This window comes from Equus caballus, chromosome 2 (assembly GCF_041296265.1).
Source record: "Equus caballus isolate H_3958 breed thoroughbred chromosome 2, TB-T2T, whole genome shotgun sequence".
Lineage (NCBI taxonomy): Eukaryota > Metazoa > Chordata > Mammalia > Perissodactyla > Equidae > Equus > Equus caballus.
In genome coordinates, this window is record NC_091685.1 from 64,302,301 (window position 1) to 64,330,299 (window position 27,999).

The following is a 27,999-nucleotide window of genomic DNA, read 5'->3' on the forward strand; positions in this document are numbered from 1 at the left end:
TGGCTTAAAAGAACAGAAATTTATTCTCTCACAGCTCTGGAGGCTAGAAGTCCAAAATCAAGGTGACAGTAGGGCCATGTTCCCTCTGAGACTTTGGCTAGGATCCTTCTTGCCCCTTCTTAGCTTCTAGTGGTGGCTGCAATCCTCGGTGTTCCTCGGCTAGCAGCTGCATGACTCCAATCTGCTTCCATCATCAATGGCGTTCTCCCCCTGGGTCTTCACACGGTCTTCCTATGAGGACAACAGGCATACTGGATCAAAGGCCCGTCCTACTCCACTGTGACCTCATCTTAACTAACTTTATCTGCAATGACCCTGTTTCCAAAGAACGTCACATTCTGAGGTGCTGGAGGTGAGGACATCAACATATCTTTTTTGGGAACACAATTCAGCCCATAACAAGGAGATAGGCGAATGCCCAAATGTGAGGGCATGTCAGCGCTCCTCCAGAGCCCTCCCTCCCCCGTCCTTCTCTGTGTCCCTTCTCCAGCTTCTGTGTGCCTGCAGGTGCTCTTCCTACATTTGTTGGGCTCCCTGTCTGGGAGTACATATCCCCCAGTGCAGCCCTCAGCCCCTCGACCCAAGAGGAACAAACTGAGGTATAATTGAGACTCCAAAGCTCCCTGGGGATGAGACTGAGGCTGGGACTTTGCCTGAAATTACACCTTGTGTGGCTTCTTCTCCTTTCCTCTTCCATCCTCCATTCCCTTCCTTAATAAACCAATTGTACCAAATGTACCAATTGTACATCTAGGGGTCTGCCTCTGGGGAACCAAAGCTATGACAACAAATAACTGTAAGATAAGGCAGAATAGAAAAGGCCAGACAAAGTACAGAGGAGCTTTAGAGGAGGGAGGGAAAGAACAGATTTGGATGAAGGAATTGGGAGACTGGCTGGTATATGGAGTTAATAATGCCTAAATTACAGGGCTGGCATGAGGAGCAAATGAACAAAACATATGTAAAAACCTTCTTGGCATGTAGGAGGTACTCAACTAATGTTTTTCTCATTTCTCCTTTTCAAAGGGCAGATGCTTTGGCTGGGCCTGGAGAGGCACAGAGCTTGGTATGTGGAGGAAGAGGGAGCATGGAGAGGATTGTGTGCTTTTCGGAAGAGAAGCAGCCTACTTTGAGGTTAGCATGGCCTCCTCCAGCCCCTCACATTCGCAACAGTCACTGAACAGTTTCCAATGATGCCTCCAAATGCACTACTCTGGTTCAAACCTGGGAAGCCAGGGATGAGAATATAGGCAGCTGGAGGTAAGGATTTTCCTCTCTTTTAGAGGGGGACAGTTCCCTAAGCCTGTACTCTTGGGATCCATCCTGCTGTGTGGTGAAAAGAACATGGATGTAGAGATGGAAAGGCTTGGGATCCTACCTCGCTCAATGATGCTGCTTCCTTCTTGGGCCTGTGTCTTGCATTGGTGAAACGAGATGGTTGGGGCTACTTGCCTTTTCTCATGTTCCAAGATCTTTCGTGAACTCTGTTCCTAGGATTGAGCTTGGCCTCAGCATGCGCAGGAAAAGTATTACACCACATGGTCTTTTTGTCTAATGGAGAGCGTTGTGCCCGCCTTTTGAAAAATTATTCTGTTTTATCAAGTTTGTCTTCCAATTCTTACTCTCTCTGCCTCCTCCCCTCTTTGGCACCTCATTGCCCTTCTCTCTAATCTCCTCCTCCAGTTGGGACTAAGAAGAATCATTTAGAATTGTTGACCAACTATTGATTACTTGTTAGGGTGAAGGAATTTAGGTTAATTTATTGCCTATTATAGATATTTGAAAGTAAAACCCTCTGACTCTCTGTCCCTCCTCTTAAAGAAATTTAAAACATCCACAAGCAGGCAGGTATGTCCTTTATTTTAATTCAGCAGATTTGCCATTTTTTTCTAAAATCACACTTGGATCATCCAGCTGTGAGTTGTTGCCCCTTCAGTGGTCTGGAGCCCAGACACCTGCTGGTGGGGGAGCAAGAGCTATAGCTCTAGGACCCGGCATCCATCTTGCTTGGACTTGGGATGGCTGGGCAGCCCTCTCTCTCTGAAGCCTCTCGTTCCTAAGACCCTACTCTTTGAGCTCAGACTGGGAGAGCCCAGGGGGCAGTCCTCACCCTTTTTCACCATCTCTAAACTCTCTGATTCTGGGAATGCAGACAGAGCCTTTCTGGAAGCGCTCTTTCCCTCCCATGCTACTGAAGCTGGGTAAGAGCGTTCTCGATTTCTGGGGAGGCACCCATACAACCTCCTGGTCCCAAGTTTCTGCTCTCTCAAGCCCTGCGCCACTCAGGACAGCACAGAAAGGAAGCAGAGAGCAGTTGACTCTGCTGCTTAAGGACATCTCAGGTAAGAGGGAGGTCAAGGGAGGCGCAGAAAGAGCCTCAATTCTGAGACCACACTGTGCAGGAGCCGAATCCTGTAGCTCATAAGAGAAAAGCTTCTCAATATTGATGCTGCCTGTAGTTTCAATAAAGTAAGGAGATGACAATTATAAAAACGTACGCTGGGGGCTGGCCTGGTGGCGCAGCGATTAAGTGCGCACGTTCCGCTTCAGCTTCTCATGGTTTGCTGGTTCAGATCCCGGCTGTGGATATGGCACTGCTTGGCACGCCATGCTGTGGTAGGCGTCCCACACATAAAGTAGAGGAAGATGGACATGGATGTTAGCTCAGGGCCAGTCTTCCTCAGCAAAAAGAGGAGGATTGGCAGCAGTTAGCTCAGGGCTAATCTTCCTCAAAAAACAAACAAACAAAAAAAGTACGCTGACTGGAAAAATAATCCTACTCTTTGCCACTTATGTTAGTATCAATCCAGTTACACCAAAATGCCCATACAACATAATGATACTCATGTATATTTTTAAGTGTTTTGGATTAATGCGACTTATACTTAACTCTCTTTCTATATGTACTCAGCTTTCTGTTGCTATTCAGTCTTTTTCCCTAGGTTCATTGAAGTATAATTTATACATCACAACATTCCCCCAAGAAATAGCGCATTTTCATCATCCAAAAACGTTTCCTCCTGCCCCTTTGTGATCAAGCCCCTCCCCAATTCCCTGGCCCAAAGCAACCATGATCTGCTTTCTGTCACAATAATTTACCTTTTCTAGAATGTCATAGTATTAGGATCATACCATGTTTGCTCTTTGTGTCTCACTTATTTTATTTAGTAGGAAGTTTTTGAGACCCATGCATGTTGTCTGATTTAATATTTTCTTCCTTTTTATTGCTAAGTAGCCTATTTCATGGCTACATCACAATGTATTTAATCCATCTATCAGTTGATAGATATTTGGGTTGCTTCCAGATTGGGGACCACTACGAGTAATGCAGATATATGCATTCATGTACAAGTCTTTGTATGGGCACATGTTTTCATTTCTGTTGGGCACACCCAGGGCTGACTTCATGGGTGTGCAACATGTGCAATGGCACTCAGAAGGGCCCTCCACTTGGTTTAACGTTCTGCTTTGCTGTTGTAGGGGAGGAAGAACTAGTCCTCTACCCTCGAGGTCCTTCTGGCTGGGCTAAGAACTAAATTGACATGAGACAGAATAACAGGAGAAAATAAAAAAAACTTAACAACATGCATACATGGAGAAACCCAGGAAAGTTGAGTAACTCCCCAGAATGGCTGAAGCCACCACCTTTAATATCATCTTCAGCTAAAGACAAAGGAGGATGTTGGGGGTAGTGGTTTGGGACTTCAAAGGGGAGGAAGGTAGTTTACATGGAGATGGAAAAGCAAATGTTTGATAAACCAGTGTTTGCTGGGCTATCTATAGACAGTGGGACCCAAAAGAGATCTTTTGATAAAATGACCCTTGCTAGATGCTTTTCTGTCTATCATACCTAGAATTATCTTTAGTGATAGCTCCTTCCTGGATAGTTATAGTGATAGGCCCTTCTATCTTAAATTCTTTTTAGGCAGTTAGGGGGAAGGTCAAAGTTTCTTTCGAAGAGTCAGAGTCTTTTGTCCTTAAAAATAATTAAGCCAAGCAGACACATTTTGGGGTTGCCAATTCTCATCCCCCACACTGTCTTGAGCAGTTGTATCATTTTGCAACCCCACCAGCAATGTATGAGAATCCCAGTTGCTCTGCATCTTCATCAGTTTCTTTTGCTTTCTACCATAATTATCTCTTCAAACCTTTAAAATTAGAGGAACGATTAGTACGTTGTGAGAGTCTTATCTATGAACAACCTTTGCCCTACCTCTCTCCTTTGGACTTTGGCTTCCATAAGTTAATAAGAAGCTGGATAACTGTTGGGGATAGGAATAACAGAATTCACAGAATCATAAATTTATACAGTCATGGTCCTTTCTTTGTTCTCACGCTGACATTGTCATGCTGTCTAACATCTACAGTTGTACATTGGGAATTTAGGCATAGGAATGTTTTCCAAGCAAACAGACCAGGAGAATTAAACTGATTTTTATCTGTGACCAACAGTAACTCTGAAAAAGCTATTAGAGTTGTCCTATAAGAATAGCATGTGTTTGCCACAAGGCTAGCTGTCTTCTAACTTAATAAATAAACAGAGTTAAAAAGATAGCCCCTTTTCAAGAACAACTTCTCCTCCAACAATGTAGCCAGCACCAGACTATGTGTACTGTGTTCTTTGTGACAGAATCATGTTCATTAGAATAAAGACTTCCCGAAATCCACATACATCACATGTAATTCTTTATTCTTATCTAAAAGTCAGCTACCCTGTTCTAGAAGAAATTAGTTTGATCTGACAGGCTGTGCTCTTCAAAAAACTACATTTGCTGTGGTCACACTGTGATTTTGTAGGTATTTCCATAAAGTAACTAAAATATAATTTATAATATGAGCCATTTTCTTCATAACAAAAGATGACTACTACATTTTCCTCAATTTCTTAAAATACCATAAAAGAAAAACTTCAGATCCTTATGTGTACTGGTAAATATAACACTCTGGCTTGCACTTTTGGGCATATTTTAAGTGCAGCAAGCTGTTGTAAAGTAATAATGAACAAACTTAAGAAATAGGTAGACCTATATAAAAGAAATGCTAAAATTCACTGAGGCAAAAAAAACAAAAAAGAAGAAGAAGAAATGGAGAGACATCACTTTCAAGGATAGGAAGACTAAAGCTGTCTCTTCCTGCAGTTTACAACAAGTTTAAAAAGATTCCAATTAGAACCCCAAAGGATTTTGGGGGCAATTGACAAACTCATTCAAAATCTATCAACAAGAATGAATAGAAGGAAGAACCAAAATAATTTTGAAAAAAGAACACTCACAAAGGAATATTTATGTCAGTAGATGTCAAAACATTTCATAGAAAGTGCTTGGTCTCACTGAGAAAACTCTATTTTTTGTTTATATGACCACACAGGGTTTGGTAAAGACAATAATAAATGTTTGAGCAGAAATGTGATGAAATGGGTGTATATTTTTTACTTTTGAACATTTCAATAAGGGAAACTGAACTATAGCCTGTTCTGGTTGGGCTGGATGTTTTCCACAGGGTCAAATTTATTCCAATATTATCTTTGTGTGAACATCATGCCTTCCGTTAGGATGGTCTCTACTGGCTGCCTGAAAGTGACACAGAGCTTTTAATATTAATAACGGGGCTCAGTATCTTTCCATTAGTGCATTCCTTATAATGCTAGGATGTTCCACTTGGTTCCAAGAGCAGATGGATACTGAGAGCATTTAAATGATAGAAAAACAAGTGTTATTATTGATATCTAGATTAACAGACAGACTTAGTGAATCACTACAACTGTGTCCATAAGCATCCATCATAATTTCTGGCATCTCATTTTCATATTAACTGGAATGAATTTCTTCTAAAATATAATAGAATCGAAGATGAGAGGAGAAAAAATTGACTTATTGATGGAAGGGGAAATAATCCCCCCCATAAAGAATTAGGTAACTTTTTAATTTAAAGTTCCAGTATGTGAATAATGTGGATATTTCCCCAGAGTGACCTTGATTGGAATTCCCACCCAGTCTGAGATAGCTGGGAAAAGGCAGAGGTACATTTTTCATAGCTCCATACTGGCGGCTCCCTCATCTCTCCTTGCTTTCCATGGCATAGTGCTGGTTGGGTCTAGGGTTCAGCGCACCAATCAAGGCTGCAGATAAGGAGTGACACCTTGCCCTGGGCAAGAATGACTCAGCACTATGACTTCATTTATAGGATATTAAGGTAGCTAGTCACACGTTGGTGGAAACACTTATTTTTAGAACTATCCATAACATCATCATCTTCATGTTCTACTTCCCTCTGGGTCTCCCACTCCCTCAACCCCAACCTCATTTCCAGGCACTGGTCTGCAGAAAATGCGAGGCTGGCTTCTTCCTACACAGCCTGCCAGGTTATCTGTATATTCTCAGGTGTATATAAGAATGCATATTCATTCATTTGACATTTATTCAACACATCTCTTCTGAGTGTGGGTATTGCAATATCTTGGTCAAGAATAATCTCTTCCTTTCCCATAGCATCAATGCTGATCAGTTCCAAATTTATGTCTCCAGCCCTGACATTCCATCATATTTCAAACCTGTACATCCTGCTCCTTTTGGACCACTGGTTTATAAGCTAGAAATCTGGGAATCATTCTAAACTCCTCTATATATCTAATCTCTTGTAACCAAGTCACAAAGACCTGTTATTCTACCTGCTAAATACTTCTCAAATCCATCTCTACTTCTCCATCTTTATTGCCACTAACTTGATCTGGAAACCTTCATAATGTCTTGCTTGTAATGTACTAATAGCCTTCTACCTGGCCTGCTAGTTCTTGTTGTGTATCTTTTCAACCTGATATTAATCTCGCTTCCAGGATGGTCTCCCTAAGATGCAAACAATTACATCACTGCTCTATTTAAAATCCTTCGGTGGCCCCATTATCAGCAGGGCGAAAGGCCCATCTGAGCACGCCATGTGCCACCCTCAGGAGCGGGCACTTGCTTACTCTCCTAGCTGCAGCTTTTACCACTCCCAGTTCACAACGTCCTTTCTGGCCATACTGAATTACCTACGGGTCCCCAAATAGGCCTTGCTCTTTTATACTTTGCACCACTGCACATGTCCCCGTGAAGTGGAATAGCCTTGCTCCTGTGTCTGTCTGGTGAACTCCTATCCACTCTTCCACATTCAGCTCAAACTTCACGGCCTCTCAGGAACCTTCTCTGACCTTCCAAGGCAGATGTGCCCCACTGACACTTTGTTGTTCAGGGATAATGAGACAGAACTAGGAGGGGTACATATGCAGCCTGGACAGCAGGCTTTGACTCCTTTTCGCTGTCTTGCCTCCTCCAAAAACTGAGGGTGGAGGAGGTGTTTGGCTAAGTTAGATGGGACCTGGGAGCTTCACTACTGACCTTGGGGTCCCTGCGTCCCCCGTTGTGATCCAACTTGGAGTAACATGGCCTTGGGGGTTATGCATTACACAAAGATATATATCGCCTCTGCTTTTGCAGGAGGTAGGATACAAGCTTACACAATACACTTACAAATCCATTATTTTGTTAATCATTATTTTGAGCTGATTAGAAAAAAGAATTTTGATTTTATTTTCTGGTATTTTGCATATTCCGAGAGGGAGTAGCGAACATTTCCTGGTGTTCAGTGTGGGATAAAGGAGCCCCCAGTCAGGGTTTTCTCCTTCTCCACCTCAGCACGTCTATCCTAACACTTACCCTTTGTATTTGTTCACATACCGCTTTACCTGTGTTCCCTGAGAACGCGGGCCTCTCACATTGGCTTTTCTCTCCTAGGTACACTGCCTGGTACACAGTGGGTGCAAGATAAAGCTTGTCTTATGTAATTACAATAATAAAATAATAGAGTTTCTCTTACTCCATCACACGTAGCCTTGCTATGTTGCTCTTGATATTAAAGTGGCACTGAGGATAGAATCATGAAGGTTTCTCTTGGATTTCCAACACCTACACATTGCTTAGGCATCACTTCATCGTAACACATCTCATAAGAGATACAGGAAGGCAATGACAGTCCTTGCGTGTGTTGAGGCATGCGGGATAGTTCTGTTTGGCCATTAGCTGATGCTGTAGTTACAGGTGAAAGCCACCAGATGGCTTAAGGAAATGAATTTATTTCCAATCGAGATTTGAGCTTAGAAATCTGGGACCAAAAAAAGCATGATTGGAGGGAGATCAAAAGGCTTTCTGTAGTGAACCCCAAATAACCAACAAAACCCACTGATGAGTATCACCTGATGTCAGGAGTGGATTTGTGGAGGTTTTGCAATCTTATAGTGAAAAACATTAAACTGTGTACCGTCCTTCCAGTGTCTACATGCTTTAAGAATTACAGAATAATTACTGAAATTCAATTCAATTACACAAATATTTATTGAATGCCTAAGTCCCAATTAAACCTTATGAGAGGCTTACTGAAGCATATGCCACATAAAGCACAGCTTACTAAACATGGAAAAATATCCAGTAGATTAGAAGTAAAGATGGGTGTCCTTCCTCTTTGTGTGCACGAGTGCTCATTGCCGTTTCAAGGAGAAATGCTGGTGGCAAAATAATTGTGACCTAGAAAATTTTTGCATATTACCTGCAGGCAGAATAGGTAAAAGACAAAACAAAATAAAGCAAAAATCTAAGTGACTACAGTATTTATAAGTGAAAATGTATTTTATATGCTATTTGTATACGAAAACCAGAGTTGAAATTGTTAGATTAGATTAAAACATTTTAATGAGGTAATTTAAAAATAAACCTATATATAAAGTGATCTGGGAGGATATGTACCAATAGTAGAAGATGTTCAAGTGGCTCTTTTATTTTATATTCTAGATGCTCTGTACTGTGTGAAGTTTTTGGAACAAGCACATGTTTATGTATAATTTTGGAATGTAGAGAATGAAATATAAACCCAGTTAAAGAAAATTCCATTCACTTATTTGAGAAATATACTATAGGGTAGGTACTGGGAAGGAAGCGTAGCTCAAAGATAGAGTTGTGAATTAGAGATCTTAATTTCTGTTTATACTAACATTGAGATAGTCAAATTTGTTAACCTTTCTAGACTATTAAAAAATTATGTCCATCTGCAATGCCTACTTTTTAATATATATCTTTAAAAGGTCCTTCAGAAATATTCAATATCAGATCATTTTTAAACTTCTGAACAAAAGTTGAAGTAGTTACAAAAGAATTCAGCAAAGATTTCTGAGGGTCTAACAATTTAAAAATATTTATTTTGCTAATGAGAATTTAATTAAAGAAAGCCAATAAATACTCCCCCTTCAAACATACCCTAAAATTGGACAATTAACTTTTTTTTTTTGCTGAGGAAGATTTGCCTTGAGCTAACATCTGTACCAATCTTCCTCTATTTTGTGTGTGGGTCATGGCCACAGCATGGCTGCTGATGAGTGGTGTAGGCTGAACCCAGGCAGCCATGGGGCTGGCCCTGACAATTAACTTTTAAAAGCATTAATTTCTTCTGAAGGTGCAGAAAGTTTTCTGAATTGGATAAAGTAGACATTTGTCTTCCTATTCAGAGTATGAATAAACCAAAGGAGATAAAACTCTAGCTTAACTAAGTAACCTGGTATTTGAGATTAACAGAAAAAAGTTGAACTGGTTAAGATAGTTTACTTATTTTTTCTTTTTACCAATCTACAGTTCATCTTTGCACTAATCATTTTTTGTTAAATAAACTGTTTACTTTCTGATTACAAAAGTGATACATGTACACTTAGAAAATTTTTAAAATAGAACAGTGTAAAGGAAGAAATAAAATATAAAAATCACTCCCAGTCCCATTACGGAGAGAAAACTGCTGTCGGCATTTTGGGTAATTTTCTTTCATTCTTTTTCCTGTGAATCTAAATATGACATACATATAACTGCATGTTGAGGGAAATCTCACCTGTTTTGCTAGAGTTGACAAAGAAGACCCAAAGCTTAGGACAGAGAACCACCAAGTACCCCACGGTTGAAAGAGATCTTCACACAGTTGGGCTCAAACTGCTCTCCCAGAGTTTATTGAATGACCCAACCTCTCCAGTGTCTATAAGCAAAAGGTTGATGGAAGGGGCAAAGGAGACGCATCAGAGTCTAAAACGGTCCTCCCCACGGGGAGGACTCCACTATCCCTCCTTCCAAAGCCAAAGGGACTATCGGCACTTTTCCCCTGGGGAAATGCTGCTAACGTCCTGTCCTTGTAGATCTGTTCTGGACTTTTCCTAGCAGGGAAAAGGAGAATGGAGAGATGAGGCAGGGTTGAGAGAAAAGTGGTCCCACTGTTTGGCAAGGAGAGCATGGACAAGCTCCTCTGGGACAAAACGACAGCTTGGAAGGCAACTTAGCTTGATTGAACTTGCCTCTACAATGCCCTGGAGGGTTTCCTAGGGGCCAGGGAGTCCTACCAGCCAGATACCACAGACTAAACCTCTGGGCCAGGAGCTGGAGAGCATTTCTGGCCGTGGAGCTGCCCTGTCAAGGTGCCACGCCATGAAGAGGCTCACTTGAGCACTCGATCAGAGCATCTGCAAGTGATACTGCCACCCGGGGGGCTTCTATGCCTGTGGGTGTGAACCTGAGAAGCTAGTAGAGAAACCTTCAGAGAATCACACTGGCGGTCCCTTTGGGGAAAGGCATGTCCCATTTCTTCCATCATTCTTCTCATTCCCCAAACCTAAAAGAGCTTGATCCCAGAAAAGGGAGAAGGTAGAACGAAAAGTGGATCCTTCCCCTCTTCTTGTCTTTCGGGAGGGAAGCTGGATTCACACTGGGCTGAGTGGGGAAGGGAGTCAGTGAGTATTCAAGTAGATATGAGTGAAGTCTCCTAGTAAGGACTGACCCAACTGAGTTTTAATAACTGGAAATGAGCAGAAAGCTCAGGAACCCTCCAGACAAGGAGGGAAGGAAGATGTCGCCTAGTACATTATGAGGCAGTTTGTTTTCTCCTTTACACTTCAAAATGTTCCAAGGAACTGTATTAGTTTTATAATGAGAAACTAAAGAAAGTTAGTTAACCGTGTTTATATCCTCTAAGTTCAGACTATTCAATAAATGAATTACAAAAGTGTTACTATTTTTTCTGAATTAAAAAAATACACATAAAAGAAGGAATATAAAAGAAGGAATGCAGTAGAAAATGGAAATTGCCTATATTTTTGCCATCCAGAGATTATTAACATCTTGTATATTCATCCAGGCTTTTAAAAATTCTCTCTCTCACACACACATATACATTTAAAAATAATGAAACTCTAAAATAACTGTATTTCGTTAAAATAACATGTTGAAGAAGAAAAGATGTATTGTATCCTGGAGCAAAAGTGTCCCCAAGAAAGATATGATTAACTGACTGAATTCTCTTTATATGAGTAGTTAACTGAATTATTGTTGCTAACTAATAGTTAAATGAGTAAGTTATCTGATAATTAATTTAAAAAAACCTACGTAAATCAGCTTTAAATTAGGTCCCCGCCACCATGCACTGTTTCATTCACTGGACACGCACTTACAGGAGGTGTTGTTTCCTGGACTAAAACCCAGACAGTCTAGTTTGTCAAACCTGGACAGCTCGGCAAGGCCACCTTTCGACTCGGGGTGAACTGGGTGAACCACCTACCACCTGACATGTCTGCCAAGTGCCCTTTCAGCTTAAAGAGTTGGTGATTCAATGAATTCAGAGAAGTTGTGACTTTACCCTTCTCTCCCTTCAGCCTCACAGAGGAGAAAAACTGGGACATTAAAGAACTGTCAAAGGCCACAGAACTGGTTAATCCTAAACTGGAATTACAGGATTGTTAGAATCCTTTTTTGTGCTCATTCACTCTGCCATTTATTCATTTAATCAACAAATGTTTATTTAGTCCCTCCAATGGCAGTCCAGGGCTCCGGGCTTGTCATGTCTTATAAAAGATAATAATAACAACAATAAAAGCTGTTAGGCATTTGGCACTATATTGAGTGTTTTCACTTAGAATACCTTGTTTAATGTTCATATAACCTTAGCTAGCACTTAGAGAAGAAAAAGATAATGTTGATAAATTATAGTATTCTTAAAAAACATTCTGGGATGGGGGAGAGACAAATAGGCAGAGCACAGAGGATTTTTACGGCAGTGAAAATACTCTGTATGATAATATTATAATAGATATATGTCATTATACATTTGTCCAAATCCTTAAAATGCACAACACCAAGAGTGAACCCCAAGGTAAACTACATACTTTGGGTGATTATGATGTGTTAATATTGATTCATCATTGGCAAAAAATATACCATTCTGGTGAGTGATGTTGATAATGGGGGAGGCTATGCATGTGTAGGAACAAGAGGTATACGGGAAATATCTGTATATTTCTCTTAATTTTTTTATAAACCTAAAACAGCTCTAAAAAAATAAAGTCTTTGAAAAAACATTCTAAAGAAATATCTGCACTGCTATGTTCATTGCAGCCATCCTAAATGGATAAAGAAAATGTGATATATACATACAATGGAGTATTATTCAACCTTCAAAAGGAGGGAAGTTCTGGCATTTGCTACAACGTGGATGAACTTGGAGGATGTTATGCTAAGTGAAATAAATCAGTCACGGAAAGACAAGTACTGTGCAATTCCACTTATTTGAGCTATCTACAATAGTCACACTCTTGGAGCAGAGAATAGAATGATGTTTTCCGGGGAAAGGAGGGAAACGAGGAGCTGTTGCTCAATGAGTACAAACTTTCAGTTATGCAAGATGAATAAGCCCTAAGGATGTGCTGTACAACACAGTGGCTACAGTTAACAATACTGTACTGTGCATTTAGAAATTTATTAAGAGGGTAGATCTCACGTTAAGTGTTCTTACCACCCAAAAACAAAACAAAATAAAACAAAGCAAAGGGACAGAAGAAATTCTTGGAGGTGATGGATATGTCTATTACCTTGATTGTGGTGATGCTTTCACAGGTGTCTGCATACGTCCAACCTCATCAAATTGATCCTTTAAGTACGTGCAGCTTTTTGTATATCAATTATTCCTCAGTAAAGCTGTTAAGACAAACAAACAAACAAACAAAAACCATTCTACCTGCATCTTTTGGGGGCTTCTGTGATGTGTGTGCGTGCATCTGTGTGCATATGAAGGAGTTTAATTTATGTACTAACCGGAGAACACTTAGATAACAAAACAAGACATAAGTCCTCTTTGCATCAAGACCCACTAGACATTGAGGAGAAGTGGGCACGAGGGACTTCTGCAGTTGGCACAGGAGATGCTATGAATGATTCATGCATTCATTCAACCAATACTGGCTGAGTGCTTACTAAGTCCTCAACACTGAGTAGGCACTTGGGACACAATAAAAAGCGAAAAATGGACACATCTTGACTTCCTTGAGCTTACTATCTAGTAAGAGATTTCAAATGGTCACAGAAATAAATGTATATAATATTCATAGCTAATATTTACTGAGGACTTCCTATATGTCAGACACGATTTCAGGAACCTGTCCTGTATTCACTTTTTAAATCATTGCCAAGAAAAAATAAAAACAAAACTGAAAAACCCATGAGCCAGGGGCTACTATTATTACCCCCAATTCTATTTCTTATAGGGACCCTAAGGAAAGGTTGGTGGTCATACGAGATCATTCCTTGGGAGAACTAATTGAGCCTGGGGGTCGAGGAAGATTGAGGAAGGATTGCCAAAGGCTGCCCTGCCTTACAGGGTGGGCAGGGTACTCACTAAGCAGTAGGGAAGTGCTGGAAGGGTACTGGTTTGGGGTACTGGTGAATTGTTAGTAGTAGACAAGAGAGTGGAAAATGAACATTTATGAAGTAGTTGCTACTTTCTATAGCTGGAGGTCTGTGCAATACGGAACCCTATTCCTGAATCATTCTCTGGCCCGACTCGAGGATACTGATCCTGAGTTCCTTAAAGGCCAGGGGGGAACAGATAGGAAGTGCATCAGACTACCTATAGGGGGATCTAATTAAAATGAGGTGACCCCTGAACCTAGGGAGTGGCAGCAGCATGGGGTTGGCAGTGTCAGATGCTCTGATGGTGGCAGCAGGAGAGTGGCATCTGTGGTGGCAGTGGGAGGACACTAGTGACAGCTGAGGCAAGCTCACAAGTCACCTGGGACCCTGCCAGGGAAAAAGCTCTGAGCTATCTCTTATTGGATGCTTCCAAAGGCCAGCGTGGCTTGGGGAAGTGAGTCACACACCTGAAAGTTTCCCTGCATATTCTCTTACAGCATCCTTGACGCTCTCTGGTTTCCAAGCATTGAGCGTGTTGCTGCCTGTGTTGTCTGCTGAGCACCGCCACCACTCAAAATTTTAAGATTCCCCTGAGGGGGTTTCCATTTTTCCACTTTCAACCATTGAGCTCTTTCTTCATGTGCTTCACCCTCTACAGCTTTTGGTCTCGTTCAAGATGTGCTTGGTCTAGGAAGATGAACTACTGAAAATCAGAGCTTAATTTAATTGGACATACAGCAAATAACACGTGGATTTTAAAAAATACATGTTTTCAAAGTTCCAGTTGTAATTCCTGAAAATAATGGATTAAGACAAAGAGAAATTTTGAATTATCCAGATTTCGGAACCCAGGTTTTGAAGGTCCAACAGATTCTATCAGATGCCATTATATATACATTATATATATACTGTACTTTCCAGCTCTTTGTGTGATTTCTGGTTGTGTTCCAAATCTCTTTAGATTCAGCAAGGATAGCTGTGGATAAATTAACACTGAGCCAAGTTTTGGTTTTAGATTCAGTGTGTGGCCTGGAATGGGTGAGGACAGTTGAGAGTATTGTTAGGCCCCAGGGGCACTAGAGGCATGTTTATGAAAGGCTAGGATAGTGGGTGTGGGTATCCATTAGAACAGTGGTTCTCGAAGTTTCGTGCCTGGACCAGCAGCATTAGCATCACCTGGGAATTTTGTTAGAAATCCTAAGTCTCAGGCCTCCCCCAAATTCCTATATCAGGCGCTCTGAGATGGGGCCCAGCAATCTGTGTTTTAACAAGCCTCCAGGTGATTCTGATGTATGCTGAAGTTCGAGACCCACTGAGCTACTCAAAGCCATAGGGGCTTAAATAAATGGAAGTTCATTTCTCACTAATGTATTGGTCTATGAATAAGGAGTGTAGGGGTGAAATGGCAGCTCGATGATGTTGGGGACCTAGGGTCACTCTATCTGGTCACTCTGCTACTCTCAAAGTGTGGCTCCCCTCTCATGGTCTGCAGTGGTTACTCCACTCTGGCTTTTCAACTCAAGTGTCAGCCAGCGAGAAAGAAGGGCCAGGAGAGCATGCCTCTTTCTTCTAGGGTCATGACCCAGGAAGTGTACACATTACTTCTACACCAATCGTACTGACTGTCACCTACTCACATGGCCCCAATTAGTCATCTTGACCTGATAACATGGGACCAATTACAACCTAGGGTGGGAGTGGAGTTTCTATCATTGAATGAAAGGCAGAATGGATATCAGTAGATAACTGGTAATCTTTAGGAAGAACCCTGAAGGAAAGTTTTACCTTTTCCCCCAAATCACTCCATTCTGTTTCCCACTTAGATCTAAACTTCTAAGTAATTGATTAAGAGCAGAAGAATTTATCAAAGTAAGATCTAGCCAACTCAATTTTTGGTAAAGAAATGATCTTGAACTTGGGGGTGAGGAAAACTCAGGTTTGAATCCAGGTTCTTCTTAGTAGCTCTGTTTGCTTGGGCACCTCTCTGAGCATGTGTTTCCTCACGTATGCAACTGTGAAAACAGGTCAGAGTCAAGGTCAGAAATAATGCATATAAAGCTCATAACATGTGACTGGAGGTTAATGGGTGCTCAACAATTAGTAACTATTGCTATTATTGTTCTTTCTATTTTTCTATTAAAACTCAGTAAAATAACCCATGCAATTAATTAAAATGCTTAAGACAGCTTTTTACATTCTACAGATAGACCATAAATAAGGCCACATAGTTTTAAGCATGAGAATGTAGTGCCATATTAAGCTTTCTATTTATTTATTTATAAGGGTGTCTCTACCTGGTTAAGTGGATTTTTATGAACAGGCCAATAAAAGCCTTATCTAAGGTGGAGTCTGCCAGGGCATCCCGCAGTTATGGACGGTTTTATAAAGAATAGACATAAGGGCTGGAATGCCTCTTGGAGGGGACAAAGCCTCACCTTTTACACAATTTGTCCTTGAGTTCATCTTCCACACCTGTGACGGCTCTCTCTTTCAGTCCTGGTGCATGGCCCTCCATATCTATGATCTGCAACCCCAGAGGTTAAGGATATGGTCTTCCTTCTCGAAACCCCCACAGCCTTTTGTCCAGGGCTGTGCTACAGAGCACCCTGTGGCCTGCCTTGTGTGGTGCTGCAGCTGGCTGGGTGTAGGATGACTCTCCACCATGCTGTGTGCCCTTGGAGTCCTGGAAAGGCCTCACTGTTTGGTGTGTGCCATCTGGTTGGTGCCTTGCGTGTGGCGTGAGTTCTACAGTATTTACTAAGCAAATGAGGGTTTCAGCAGAATCTGCATGTAGGGGCAATACAAAAAGCACCTTTAAAGCAATGAATCAAAAAATCATTTAACATTTGTAATGGACAAGCAGGTATGTTCTCAATAATTTAGATAAATGTCATACCTCTACCTTATATAACAATTGGTTTCTCAATGCTTACTAATTGAAAATGTTTTTATGTATTATCTGACTTTACAGGGAGTAGGTTTTCCTTCCTTAGAGTTTTTTTTAGTAACCCTGGCACATAGATGGTTTTATGACAGAAAATTAATTGACAAAATAAATTGGCACTGAAGTTCCTAAGTTTACAGGAAGGTTTCAGTATGTTATTTGGCTCATTTTATCAGAGATGTATACAATTTAATATAATGATGGAGCTTAGAAATGGAGTGGTGACACAATTTTATAAATTCTTCTGGAGAGACACTTCTTGTCCTCCTCTTTGCTGAGCACTGGTCCCCAGGTCCTCAGATTCTTCGCCAGTCCATGTGGATGTTTCTAAGATCCCACCCCTAGTTCATCCAAGGGTGGGAGGAAGGGATAGGACACGGCCTTCTCTCTCATCCCTTCGGTCATGTCTTCCACCCTTTCTATTTGACCTGGGGAGAGATGGCTTGCTACGATTTGTGGTTAGGAAAGTTGAGTGGGAAGAAGACGGATGGAGCCTCTGGGAAAAAGAGCAAAAGCTACTTGTTAAGGGCTGATTTCTATGAACTGGGGGGGTAATGGCTGGAGGAGGCTGGAAGGGAACTTCCATGGATGGAAGGCCTATTCTACGCCAAGGGCTATCACATACTTGCATTTCAAGGGCCAGAAGAATTGGGCCAAATATTTTGAGAGCCAGCACAGGCTGTCCATCTTAGATTTTGCCAAATAAGGGTCTTAGAGCAACAACCGCTATCTCTCATCACCACAATATGGGAAGGAAGGACATTTTGACACCAGAAAAAGTCAGCAGTACCTTATTTTAAAATAAAGAATAGTTTTTCAAATTGAATATATTTAGCATTATAAAAAACTTATTGCATTATCTTTTTTTTCCTCTAATTTTGCCATTTTGTTGTAGACTGGTACCATACAATGTTTCGTTTGTTTACATGCTATCTTAGTAAGTGGGTAGCCTCCTGACTCCTGGCCTGGGTAAACACTCCTTCTGTATCCTTTGATAGATCACATGTAATGAGGCTAAAATTTAAACAACATGACTCAGATGTATGAAAAATGTTAATTGCCCTATTTTCTGTAACTGATCTCATCTTGCTCTCATCATTCCTAATGATGGAGGAAAACACTTGATCTTGACAAATAAAAGTGGCTTTTGGGTAGCTTTCAGTTTTAAATAGCCTATTTGGGTCACTGCTCAGTCTTTTGGATTTTCCCCATGGCTTCCCCCACTCCTTTCTCCTTTTCAAGATGGCATCTGGGTACAAGGAGAGCTTACACGTCCTCTGGTCTTGTGGCCTCCCACTGAGGTGTCTCTCAGCCTTGGTCTCTATCCTCAGTGTAACTGCATTGGTGAGGCTTGGACTCCTGGCCACCGAGCTCCTGCACTGCGGAGACATAGCTGCGCCTGCTCCATGCTTGAGCATCATGCTGGCTCCACTACTGATGACCGAGGATTTTGTTGTTGCATCCAGTCACGAGGTCTCAGTACTTGGGTCTCCGTGCCCCAACTCCAGGCTTTATTGGGGTCATTGGTTCTGTCAGTCCTTCCATACCCCCAAACCCCTTGGGAGACCTGGGAGTGCTCGCCTGTTCTCTCCACACTCAACATGATTGTGCAGGATCCTGTGAGCCTGCCCTCAGGTCCACTAGCCATGGCCCTGCCCTCAGCCATTATTCCTCCTCTGTGCCCACATCACATTGCCTGCCCCGACAAATTTAAGTCTTCTGAAAGGTTTATAGTCTCTCTGACCATGGCTTTCAAACTTTCTTTTACCATAAGCTACACTAAGAAATATATTTATGTCTAGATAACAGTACACACATACACACAGACAGTACACACATATGTATGTAAAAGAAACAAAGACACTCCCAAATTATATTTATCCTTACTCCTTGTGGATGCACTCTTATATTGTCTAATCTAGTCTACTCTAAGTCACTTCAAAAAACATGTTGATCTATTGGACTAAAAGGCTTCTACAAAGCAAAGGAAACCATGAACAAAGCAAAAAGACAACTCACCAACTGGGAGAAAATATTTGCAAATCATTTATCAGACAAGGGGTTGACCTCCAAAATATATAAAGAACTCATATAATTCAACAACAAAAAAACAAATAACCCAATCAAAAAATGAGCAGAGGATATGAGCAGACATTTTCCAAAGAAGATATACAGGTGGCCAACAGACATGTGAAATGATGTTCAACATCACTAATTATTAGGGACATGCAAATCAAAACTACAATGAGATAGCACTTTACATCTGTCAGAATGGCTATAATTACCAAGAGAAAAAACAACAAATGTTGGAGAGGATGTGGAGAAAAAGGAACCCTCATACACTGCTGATGGGAATGCAAACTGTTGCAGCCTCTATGGAAAACAGTATGGAGATTTCTCAAAAAATTAAAAATAGAAATGCCATATGATCTAGCTATCCCACTACTGGGTATTTATCCAAAGAACTTGAAATCAATGTTCATTGCAGCATTATTCACAATAGCCAAGACGTGGAAGCAATTCAAGTGCCCTTCTATGGATGAATAGATAAAGAAGATGTATATATATACAATGGAATAGTACTCAGCCATAAAAAAAGACAAAATTGTCCCATTTGCAACAACAGGGATGGACCTTGAGGGTATTATATTAAGCAAAATAAGCCAGACAGAGAAAGACAAATACTGCATGATTTCACTCAAATATGGAAGATAACAAATACATGGATAAAGAGAACAGATTAGTGGTTACCAGAGGGAAAGGGGGTTGGGGGGTGGGCGAAAGGGATAAAGGGTCACATACGTACAGCGATGGATAAAAATTAGGCTACTGGAGGTGAGCATGATGAAGTATATTCCGAAATTGATAAACAGTAATGTTCACCCCAAATCACACAATGTTATAAATCATTATGATCTCAATAAAATTGCTTGGGGGGGGAAAAAAAAAGATGTTGATTCAATGCACATGATTGATTTCTTTTTGTACCATTGGGTCACTGTCCTAGGAAATGCCCCAGGAAGTGAAGTGCTAGCTCCCAAATCTTCAGATTCTTCCCTAGTCCATACGGATGTTTCTAAGATTCCACCCCCAAGTTCATCCTAGGGTAGGGCAATGAGATAAGGATGTTTGGTCTTTCTCATCTCTTAAGTCATGTTCTTTACCTTTCTAGTCTAGGGTTTATTTTAAGGCCAGTCCTCTAATATTTTGGTTCTTATTATGTAAATTTAGTTGTGGGAGTTCCAAGAAAACTTCTTTAACTCTGAAAAGCCTGGATTTCAAGAATATTGTCACCTTATCTTACCATGAATTTAAAAAATGGTTTTAAAAAAATTATTATTTTTTATCTCATGGTTTCTGTGGGTGAGGAATTTGGAGGTAGCTTACTGGGTGGTTCTGGCACATGGTCCTTATGGGATTGCAGACAAGATGTCATCTGAAAGCTTGACTGGGTCTCGAGAATCTGCTTCCAAGATTGCTTACTCACTTGGCTGTTGCAGGAGACCTCAATTCCTCACCACGTGTACCTCTTTATAGGGCCAGTTGAGGATCATCATGATGTGACAGCTGGGTTCCCCCAGAGGGAGTGATCCAAAAGCCAGCAAGAAGGGAGCTGCATTGCCTTTCATGATTTAGTCTCAGAGGTCACCCATCATCACTTCTGTCTTATTCTATCCATTAGAAGCAAACACTAAGTCCAACCAAAATGTAAGGGGAGGAGAATTAGGATCCACGTTTTAAAGGGAGTGTCAAAGAATTTGTGGACATATTTTAAACCTCCACAGTAACTTGCATATCTTTTCAGATAACTAACAACACAAGGCAGCATATGCTATGTCCTACCTGAGTGATGTAAATGGTGAGTTCTACGGCAGAACTCCAATGGAATGAATAACCACTGTTTCCTTGTGCAATCAGGGAAAGCTGCACAGAGAAGATGAGTCTTGCACTGAGTGGTGAAGAATAAGGTCAGAAGACGAGAGAGAATCACACAGGCATTCTAGTTTCTGTAAACAGAGAGAGTGAAGTTGTGGAGGGAGGTTTCCACCTTAGATGTCCAGAGTCCTCAGACTACTCCATGTTGCTCATTCTAGTTTCCCACCCAACACAGTCGACTCTTAATAGCAATCCACATTCCTGATCTCTAACACTCTTTAACAAAGTTTGACTGTCCTGTGTCTCATGACCTCCAGGTCTGTGTTCTGAAGAGTGGAAGTCAGTTATGTAAGTGGATCTGGGCTTAAAAGCATTAACGTATTCACTCCACCCACATAGCAGAAACATACTTTTAAAAAGTATGTATAACCTGATAATCTTTGAGATAGGGATACACTTGGGAAATCATCACCACAATCTAGATAATGAACATATCCAGGGTCCTCAAAAGTTTCGTTGTAAACCTTGCTATCCCTCCCATCCCTGACCTGCATTCTCAGGCAACTGCTGATCTGCTTTCTGTTACTACAGATTAGTTTGCATTTTCTAGAATTTTAAATAAATGGAATCACATAATATATACTCTTCTTAGTTTGGCTCCTTTCACTTAGCATAGTGGAATCATCCGTGTTGTTGAGTGTATCAACAGTTCATTTCTTTTTACTGATGAGCATATTCCATTGTAAGAATATACCACAATTTGTTTGCCCATTCACCTGTTGATAGTCATTTGGGTTGTTTCCAGTTTTGGGCCATTACCAATAATACTCCTAGGAATATGTGAGTATAAGACTTTGCAAAGACACATATGTTCATATGAAACGGTTGGGCCTTATGGCAGATGAGTGCTTAACTACTTCAGAAACTGCCAAATTATTTTCCAAAGTAGTTGTACCATTTTGAATTACCATCAGCAGTGTATAAGGGTTCCAGTTCCTCCACATCCTCACCAAGACTTGGTATGGTCAGTCTTTTGAATTATAGCCATTCTGGTGGGTGTGTAGGGGCATCTTATTGCGGTCTTCATTTGCATACCCCATTGGCATATCCCATTAGTCATTTTAATTACTAATGATGTTGAGCGGTTTTTTTCTTATGTGCATATTTGCCATCCATGTATCTTCCTTGGTGTCTGTTTTTGCCCATTTTGCCCATTTTTTAAATGTGCTGTTTCTTATTACTGAATTTTGGGAGTAATATATTCTGGATATAAGCCCTTTATCAGAAATATGATTTACAAATATTTTCTGTCAGTCTGGGGCTATCTTTGTATTCTCTTAAGAGTGTCTTTTGAAGAACAAAAGTTCTTAATTTTGATAAAATCTGACTGATTAGTTTTCTTCTTTAATGGATCATGCATTTAGTGTTATACCTAAACATTTTTGCTTACCCTAAGGCCACAAAGATTTTCTCCCGTATTTTACTTTAGAAGTCACTGTTTTAGAAGTCACAGCCTTTGCACCTTGGTTGAAAATCAATCGACCATGTATGTGTGGGTTTATTTTGGGACTTTATTTTGCTCCATTATTCTATTTGTCTCTACTGTGGCCAATATCACACTTTCTTGGTTATTGTAGCTTTGTAATAAGTCTTGAACTCAGGTAGTGTAAGCCTTCCTACTTTGTTGTTTTTCAAATTTATTTTTGTCAGACTGTCAGGTGTCGGGTGGTTAATGTGGATGACAAGCAAAACTGAAAGTAACAATCAAGTCTTTATTCATTTACTGTGATAGTATGAGCAAGAGGCCAAAATGCAAAGCTCTAGCTCATTCTGTTCCATTTTTCCCCATGGAATAACATTAGGTGTAATGGTCAATCAGATGACAAGCAGCACAAGTGGGGGAAATTGTCTCACTGGTGAAGAGCACTGAACAAAAGCTCCTGCTGTCTTATGGACAGGGCCCTGGAGAGAGGGAGAAAAATTGTCTTAGTCCACTTTCCAAGAAGGCCCATCTCCAAAGGGGGATGCCCTGTCTAGAAATGCAGATATGATTATAAGCATGGCTGGCCTGAAGTGGGACTTGACCCATGACTGAAACTCCCTCCAGGAGACCGCAATTCACTGCCTTGCACCAAAGCACACCCCCGAGCATCAAACTTAGTGTGAGGAGAGTAGCGGTCACTAATGAGGCCTGCCAGGCAAAGCCTTTGTAATTGCTCATGGTTGGGCCTGAAAGACAACATGTAGGATTTTGGCCTGGAGCTGGACTCCTCAGTTTCTGGCTAGTTTAGGGCCTTTGCATTTGTACTTAGTTTTAGAGTCAGCATGCCAATTTCTAGAAAAAAGCTTGCTGGGATTTTCATTGGGATTTTGTTGAATCTATATATTAATTTGGGGAGAAACTGCATTCTAACAATATTGACATGTTGAGTCTTCTGATCCATGAACATGGTATATCTCTGTATTTATTTAGATCTTTAAAGATTTCTCTTAGCAATATTTTGTGGGTTTTGATGTACAGATTTAATGCATCTTTAGTCAGATTTACCCCTAAATATTTAATATTTTTTGGATTTGGATCCTGCAATGTTGCTAAACCAACACATTAGTTCTACTAGATTTCTGTACACTCCATAACATTAACCTAAACTATGTGGCATTGGTTTAACTGGTAGGCAGCAGACAACAAGGACACAGGTTGGAAAGCTGGTGACTCGTTTTATGCTACCACAAAACATTTGATAACATTGTCAACTCAATTGGTAAGGCAGACCATGTGCTCTATGAATCTGCAGCTGCAGGGAAAATGGTAGGAAAGATGATTCTCTGACCAACCAGAGAGTATTGGCTGTTTCCCACCTTCTTTAGTAAAGTCCTTTGAGAAAGTTGAACTCAGGTAAAAGCTAGCCATTTGGTTAACAGAGATAGAAGGCAATAAAGTTCTGCTAAGATTGGAGTTCTCTGCCTGCAGCCTGCAATACAAGTAGACTGGGAATGGTTATTTAGGGCTTTCTAGTTTTGATAAAGCCAAAAGCTACTATACTTCCAATAGCAGAAGATAAAACTGTGACCCAAGGTCCTTCTCAAGAGTCATTAGCAAGTGTTGTCTGACAGATGATGAAAGCCAGGCAAGCAGTAAAGATCATTTTAAGGGGATTGTCTTCTCAAGGGGATTGTCTTCTCAACCAAATCTACTGTTTTTGCTGGTTGCAAGGGCACTGCCATTAAGTTAATAGAAACAGGATAGATGGGACAAACATAGAGCCTGGTAAATAAAAACGAAGAGTAGTTAGGCATTAGTAATATGACGAGTTGACACATTTAGCTGTAGTTATTTGTATAAGGAATTGTAAAAGGAACAAATAGACCAGAAATCTATTCAGTATTTCTCAAAACTGAATTGACAAGGGAGCTACAAGCTTAGCTTGCAAATGTCTGTGTCCATTTGACTCTGAAGTAACCCACAATCCTTCAAAACTGCACCAGTAGGCTATTAGGCATAAAAAGATGTGCAGCCTCCCAGGAGGGCTTTTTCTTCACTATGTTCTTCAGATGGAATCATGGGAGATCATGGATAAAAACCTCCCAGCGAGTAAAGCCAGTACCTTCTGAGGCAACAAACAAGGCAGTTCCTTCTAGAAAGCAGAACTGGGGTCTAACCGCAAATTTACTCCACCATCTGGGCAGTCTTTGAAGTTTCCCCTTTGCAACGTTTGGTAAGGCTGTGGACCAGCGACTACTCTTTTTTTCCTCATTATTTTTCCAAATTGGTTTTCATATTCCTACTTCACCACTGCACACCAGGTGTGTGGGGGAGGGAGTGGGAGAGGGGAACAGATCCTCACCTTTCTAGATCACTGGATCATGAAGAGTTAAATTCAGACTTGTAAAGGACTGCACATCATCTGCAGATCGTGGACTTTGAGCTGGATGAGTAATAGCTTGGAACTTTGGCTTTTTTCCCTTTGAAACAGGGTATGTTCTATGTGTCAGAACACAGGTATATATGGATAGCTGGATGGCCAGAGGAGCGGACTGTGAGGCTTGTCCACCGAAGTACATTCTCACCTTCTTCATTTATTATTAGAACTGCCCCGTATTAGCTGATCCGCTAGAGAACTTCATCTCTCCCCTTCTCAACAGTTAGATGTGGCCATGTCTTAATCAGGTTACGGAATGAGTAGAAACGATGCATGCTACCTCTAAAACACATTTCTAGGAGTATGGAGGCATGCACCCTTCTACTCTCTGCCTTCTTGCTGGGCTAAGATACAGATGTGATGGCAGGTTCTGGGGTGGAGGTCATGAACAAGGACCGCGGTGCTGCCCTACCAGTGCTGGACCACCTACTTTTGGACCAGTACACGAAAGAATAAAGCAAAGCAAAACTATCCTGTTTCAGATACAGTATCTGTGTCTCTGTTAAATCAATCTAATTTGTAGGCCAACTAAAACCCAGGCCTAGTTTTGGAATAGAGTATTAAGTATTGTCTCCAAGGGGCAAGGGAGAATCATTCTTGAACGAGTGGAAAAGAAACTTTTGCTAATATAAGTCAGAGTTTTGGCTCAATTAAACCAAATGCATAACCACTGAACACTTAACTTGAGCCAATCCAGTACGAGATATTACAGAAGAAAAGACATGGTCCTGCTCAGTACTGAACTATCTATCTATGGATTGTTACATAAGAGAGAAATAAACTTCTGTTTTGTTTAAACTGCTGTATTTGGGTCTTTGTTGTATCAAAGAGGATGCTTAGAATGCATCCTAAAGAACATGCGTTGTTAGAACTTGTTGGAAAACCAGAGAATGATCACAAAAATAACAAATCAAAGCAATGTGTGCCCAAAGGGGAATATGGACAAAAAAAAGACTCTCAGTGTGAAGCTCAGAAGGGATCAGGAGAGTGAAGAAAAGTAAGTCGTAGTGGTGAAAATGGCGTCATTGAAGGCAGGAATATTTAATTTTCTTCCCCCAAAACAAACAAATAAACTCAACGTAAATTTTCTTACAGCTATTCTTGTAAATGAGATAAGAAATCCATTTTATGAGAAAAAGCTTTGAAATAAATTAAGGTATTTTTTCTTTAAAAATGTTTACTTTTTAATAATAATAAAAGTAACATAGCCATTGGAACACCTAAGACTGTAACAATGGCGAACATTTTGAAACAAGTTTAAAGAAAGTGAAAATCAGCAGACCATTACCCTGAGCAACCAAACTGCAAACCTTGTTTTAATTTTTTCCAGTCTTTCTCCAGTGGGAGTCCAAGCAGAGGTCCGCGTGTTTTTATATACACTGCATATTACATATACAGTGCTTCTTCACTTCACATTATACAAGTACTTCTCTTTGACATGAAAATCCTTCAGTTCTTAGTTGCCGAGTATTTCTACCATATTTAACTTCATACAACCACAAAACATAGGAAAAGGAAATCAATATGTATCAAAACGCAGTGATTAAAAAAAAACACAGACTATTTCCTTTGACAGAAGAATGGTCTTATTTTTTTCAAATGCTTAGTAATGCGGTGTCTTCACAAGGCGAAAAGTGACACCTTGGAGCATTTTCAGGAAAGGTCTGTAGAACCTACTTCGTATAATCTCACAGCAAAAACAAATCAAAGTAAAGATTGAGGCAAACTGCCCGGAGGAAATCTAAATGACAAAATAAACACTTCAATCTAAGTACCGGCTTAATCCTCCGGCTCCGCTTATGTTACAGTCCAGACCGCATTAACACAGGGCGGTAACCAAAGCCCGGGGGCAGGCTGGGGCAAAGCCTTCTCACTTGTGTGGGTGCTAATCTGAAGTTCCTTCCCGCATCGGAGACTATCTGCCCATTTTGGCAGAACATTTGTGCAAAACCAAAATTTCACATATGGAACTCCCAAGTCACCCATCTGGCTCCACCCACCTTATTTTTGGGTTGAAAAATTTGTCACAGGAACAAATGTTATCTCCCATGATTCCAGAAACAAGAATGATCCAAGAGCACCATTAAAATCACCTAAACTCTGTTAATTTTGGTGTTAGCGCCCTGCTCTTTTATTCCGCCCCCATAATGTGGGCTTATCAATGTACCGTGTATGTGTATATATATGTACATATACATATACAATTATCTTTCCTATTCTGAGCTTTTTGAAAGTTGTGCTTAGTTTTCATTTCGGATACTCATTTTTTGATATCATTATAATGGGTCCAACGGAAACATCCATTCTGGTTGTCATAACGTAGGGGTCTTATATCTTACTGGGCATGCCCAACAACTGCTAAGGAGGTGGTGAAACGGGAACAACTTTAAAACCAAAGGCCAGGCTTTCTTTTTGGCCTCTGCCGCTTCACCTACTGCGCCGCGATCAGCCCACTTGTTCCCTGCAAGGGATCTCTGTCCCGGCCGAGACAGAAAAACCCGCCGGTGCTCCCGGGCCAGGTACCCGTTCCGGGCGGGAACACGCCCTGTGACAGCGCGCCCGGCCCTCGCCTTGGGTAACCTCGATTCCGGGGCGGCAGCGGCCAGAGTCCGCAGCGCACGCGGCCGGGGCGGACCCGAGCCCGCCCGCCCAGTGCACGCCGGTCCCGCCGCCGGGCGCCCGCCGCCTCCTCAGCGGCGGCTCCGCTCGCGACCGCGCCGTCCCGCCTGGTGGCCCCTCGGCCACTCGCCCGCACATGCTCGTGGCCACCAGGAGAGCTCGCAGGCTCTTCCACAGCCTCTTCCTGGCCCCGAGAATGGGCGACACCACCTCTAAGATCGTCAGCCCCCAGGAGGCCTTGCCGGGCCGGAAGGAGGCGATCCTCGTAGCGGGTAAGGACGCGGGCACGCACAGAGGGCACGGCAGTCGCCGCTGCGCACGCGCACGCGCGCGCGCGTCCTCGGCCCGCCCGTCCGGAAGGAAGCCGTGGGCCGGCCGCGGGCTGGTCGTTAGGCTGCGGTCTGCGCAGGCGCGGAGAGGCGTTAGCCGGGGCGGGTGTTGCCGGGTCGCTTTTCTTTGTTTCGCTTCTCACGCCCTAAAACAACGCAAAACAATTTCGCGGAATCTTTTCTGTTGGTGTAACTTACCCAGAGTGCAGGGTCCTCGGCGGCTCCAGAGTTGGGGGCAGGACAAGCTGCCCCGCTTCCTGCTCTTTCTCACAGGCGCGCGCGCGCAGTGCTGGGGTATCTGCCTCCTTTTTCCTGTTTTGCACCGGACGCTTGCAGCGACGGTGCAGTATTGTGTTGTCACTGGAAGCGATAGAAAGATACAGAACGATGAAAACTGCAGTTTTGAAGTTGTATCTCAGCCCAGTGTTTTGGTTGCAGGAATTAATCTCAGACCTCCACATCCTCCGGGACTGTTCGGTTTCTCCCAGTTGGCAGGAGCTGCCCCTGGCCCTGTGCTTGCGGGGCTGCCTGTGTGCTTCAGTGGTGTGGAAGTGTCAGTTTTAGAGCTGCGCTTCCCA

The 27,999-nt window shown here is 41.7% G+C and overlaps 1 protein-coding gene and 1 long non-coding RNA gene across 10 annotated transcripts in view; one reads left to right on the plus strand and one right to left on the minus strand.

The window, feature by feature from the left end:
* LOC102147884 (uncharacterized) lies at window positions 1–27,972 on the minus strand. 2 transcript variants are annotated; one of them, XR_011434563.1, is made up of 6 exons: window positions 27,875–27,972; window positions 27,620–27,781; window positions 20,521–20,684; window positions 14,201–14,420; window positions 12,917–13,022; window positions 1–231 (listed from the first exon to the last, which is right to left on the minus strand). It is a non-coding gene; the product is annotated as an uncharacterized lncRNA (long non-coding RNA). The 2 variants fall into 2 exon arrangements; XR_002806410.2 differs by lacking the exon at window positions 20,521–20,684.
* MSRA (methionine sulfoxide reductase A) overlaps window positions 26,588–27,999 on the plus strand; it is a 384,931-nt gene continuing 383,519 nt past the window's right edge. For 6 of the 8 annotated variants that reach the window (XR_011434551.1, XR_002806408.2, XM_023636243.2 and 3 more), the window contains exon 1: window positions 26,834–27,364. Coding sequence is in view for 6 of the 8 variants with exons in the window: in XM_023636243.2 (XP_023492011.1) it covers window positions 27,229–27,364 (136 nt within the window). In the remaining 2 variants the exon portion in view is untranslated. Of the gene's footprint in view, window positions 27,365–27,999 lie in introns of all 8 variants that reach the window. The other 2 variants (XM_023636239.2, XM_023636244.2) reach the window with 2 other exon arrangements.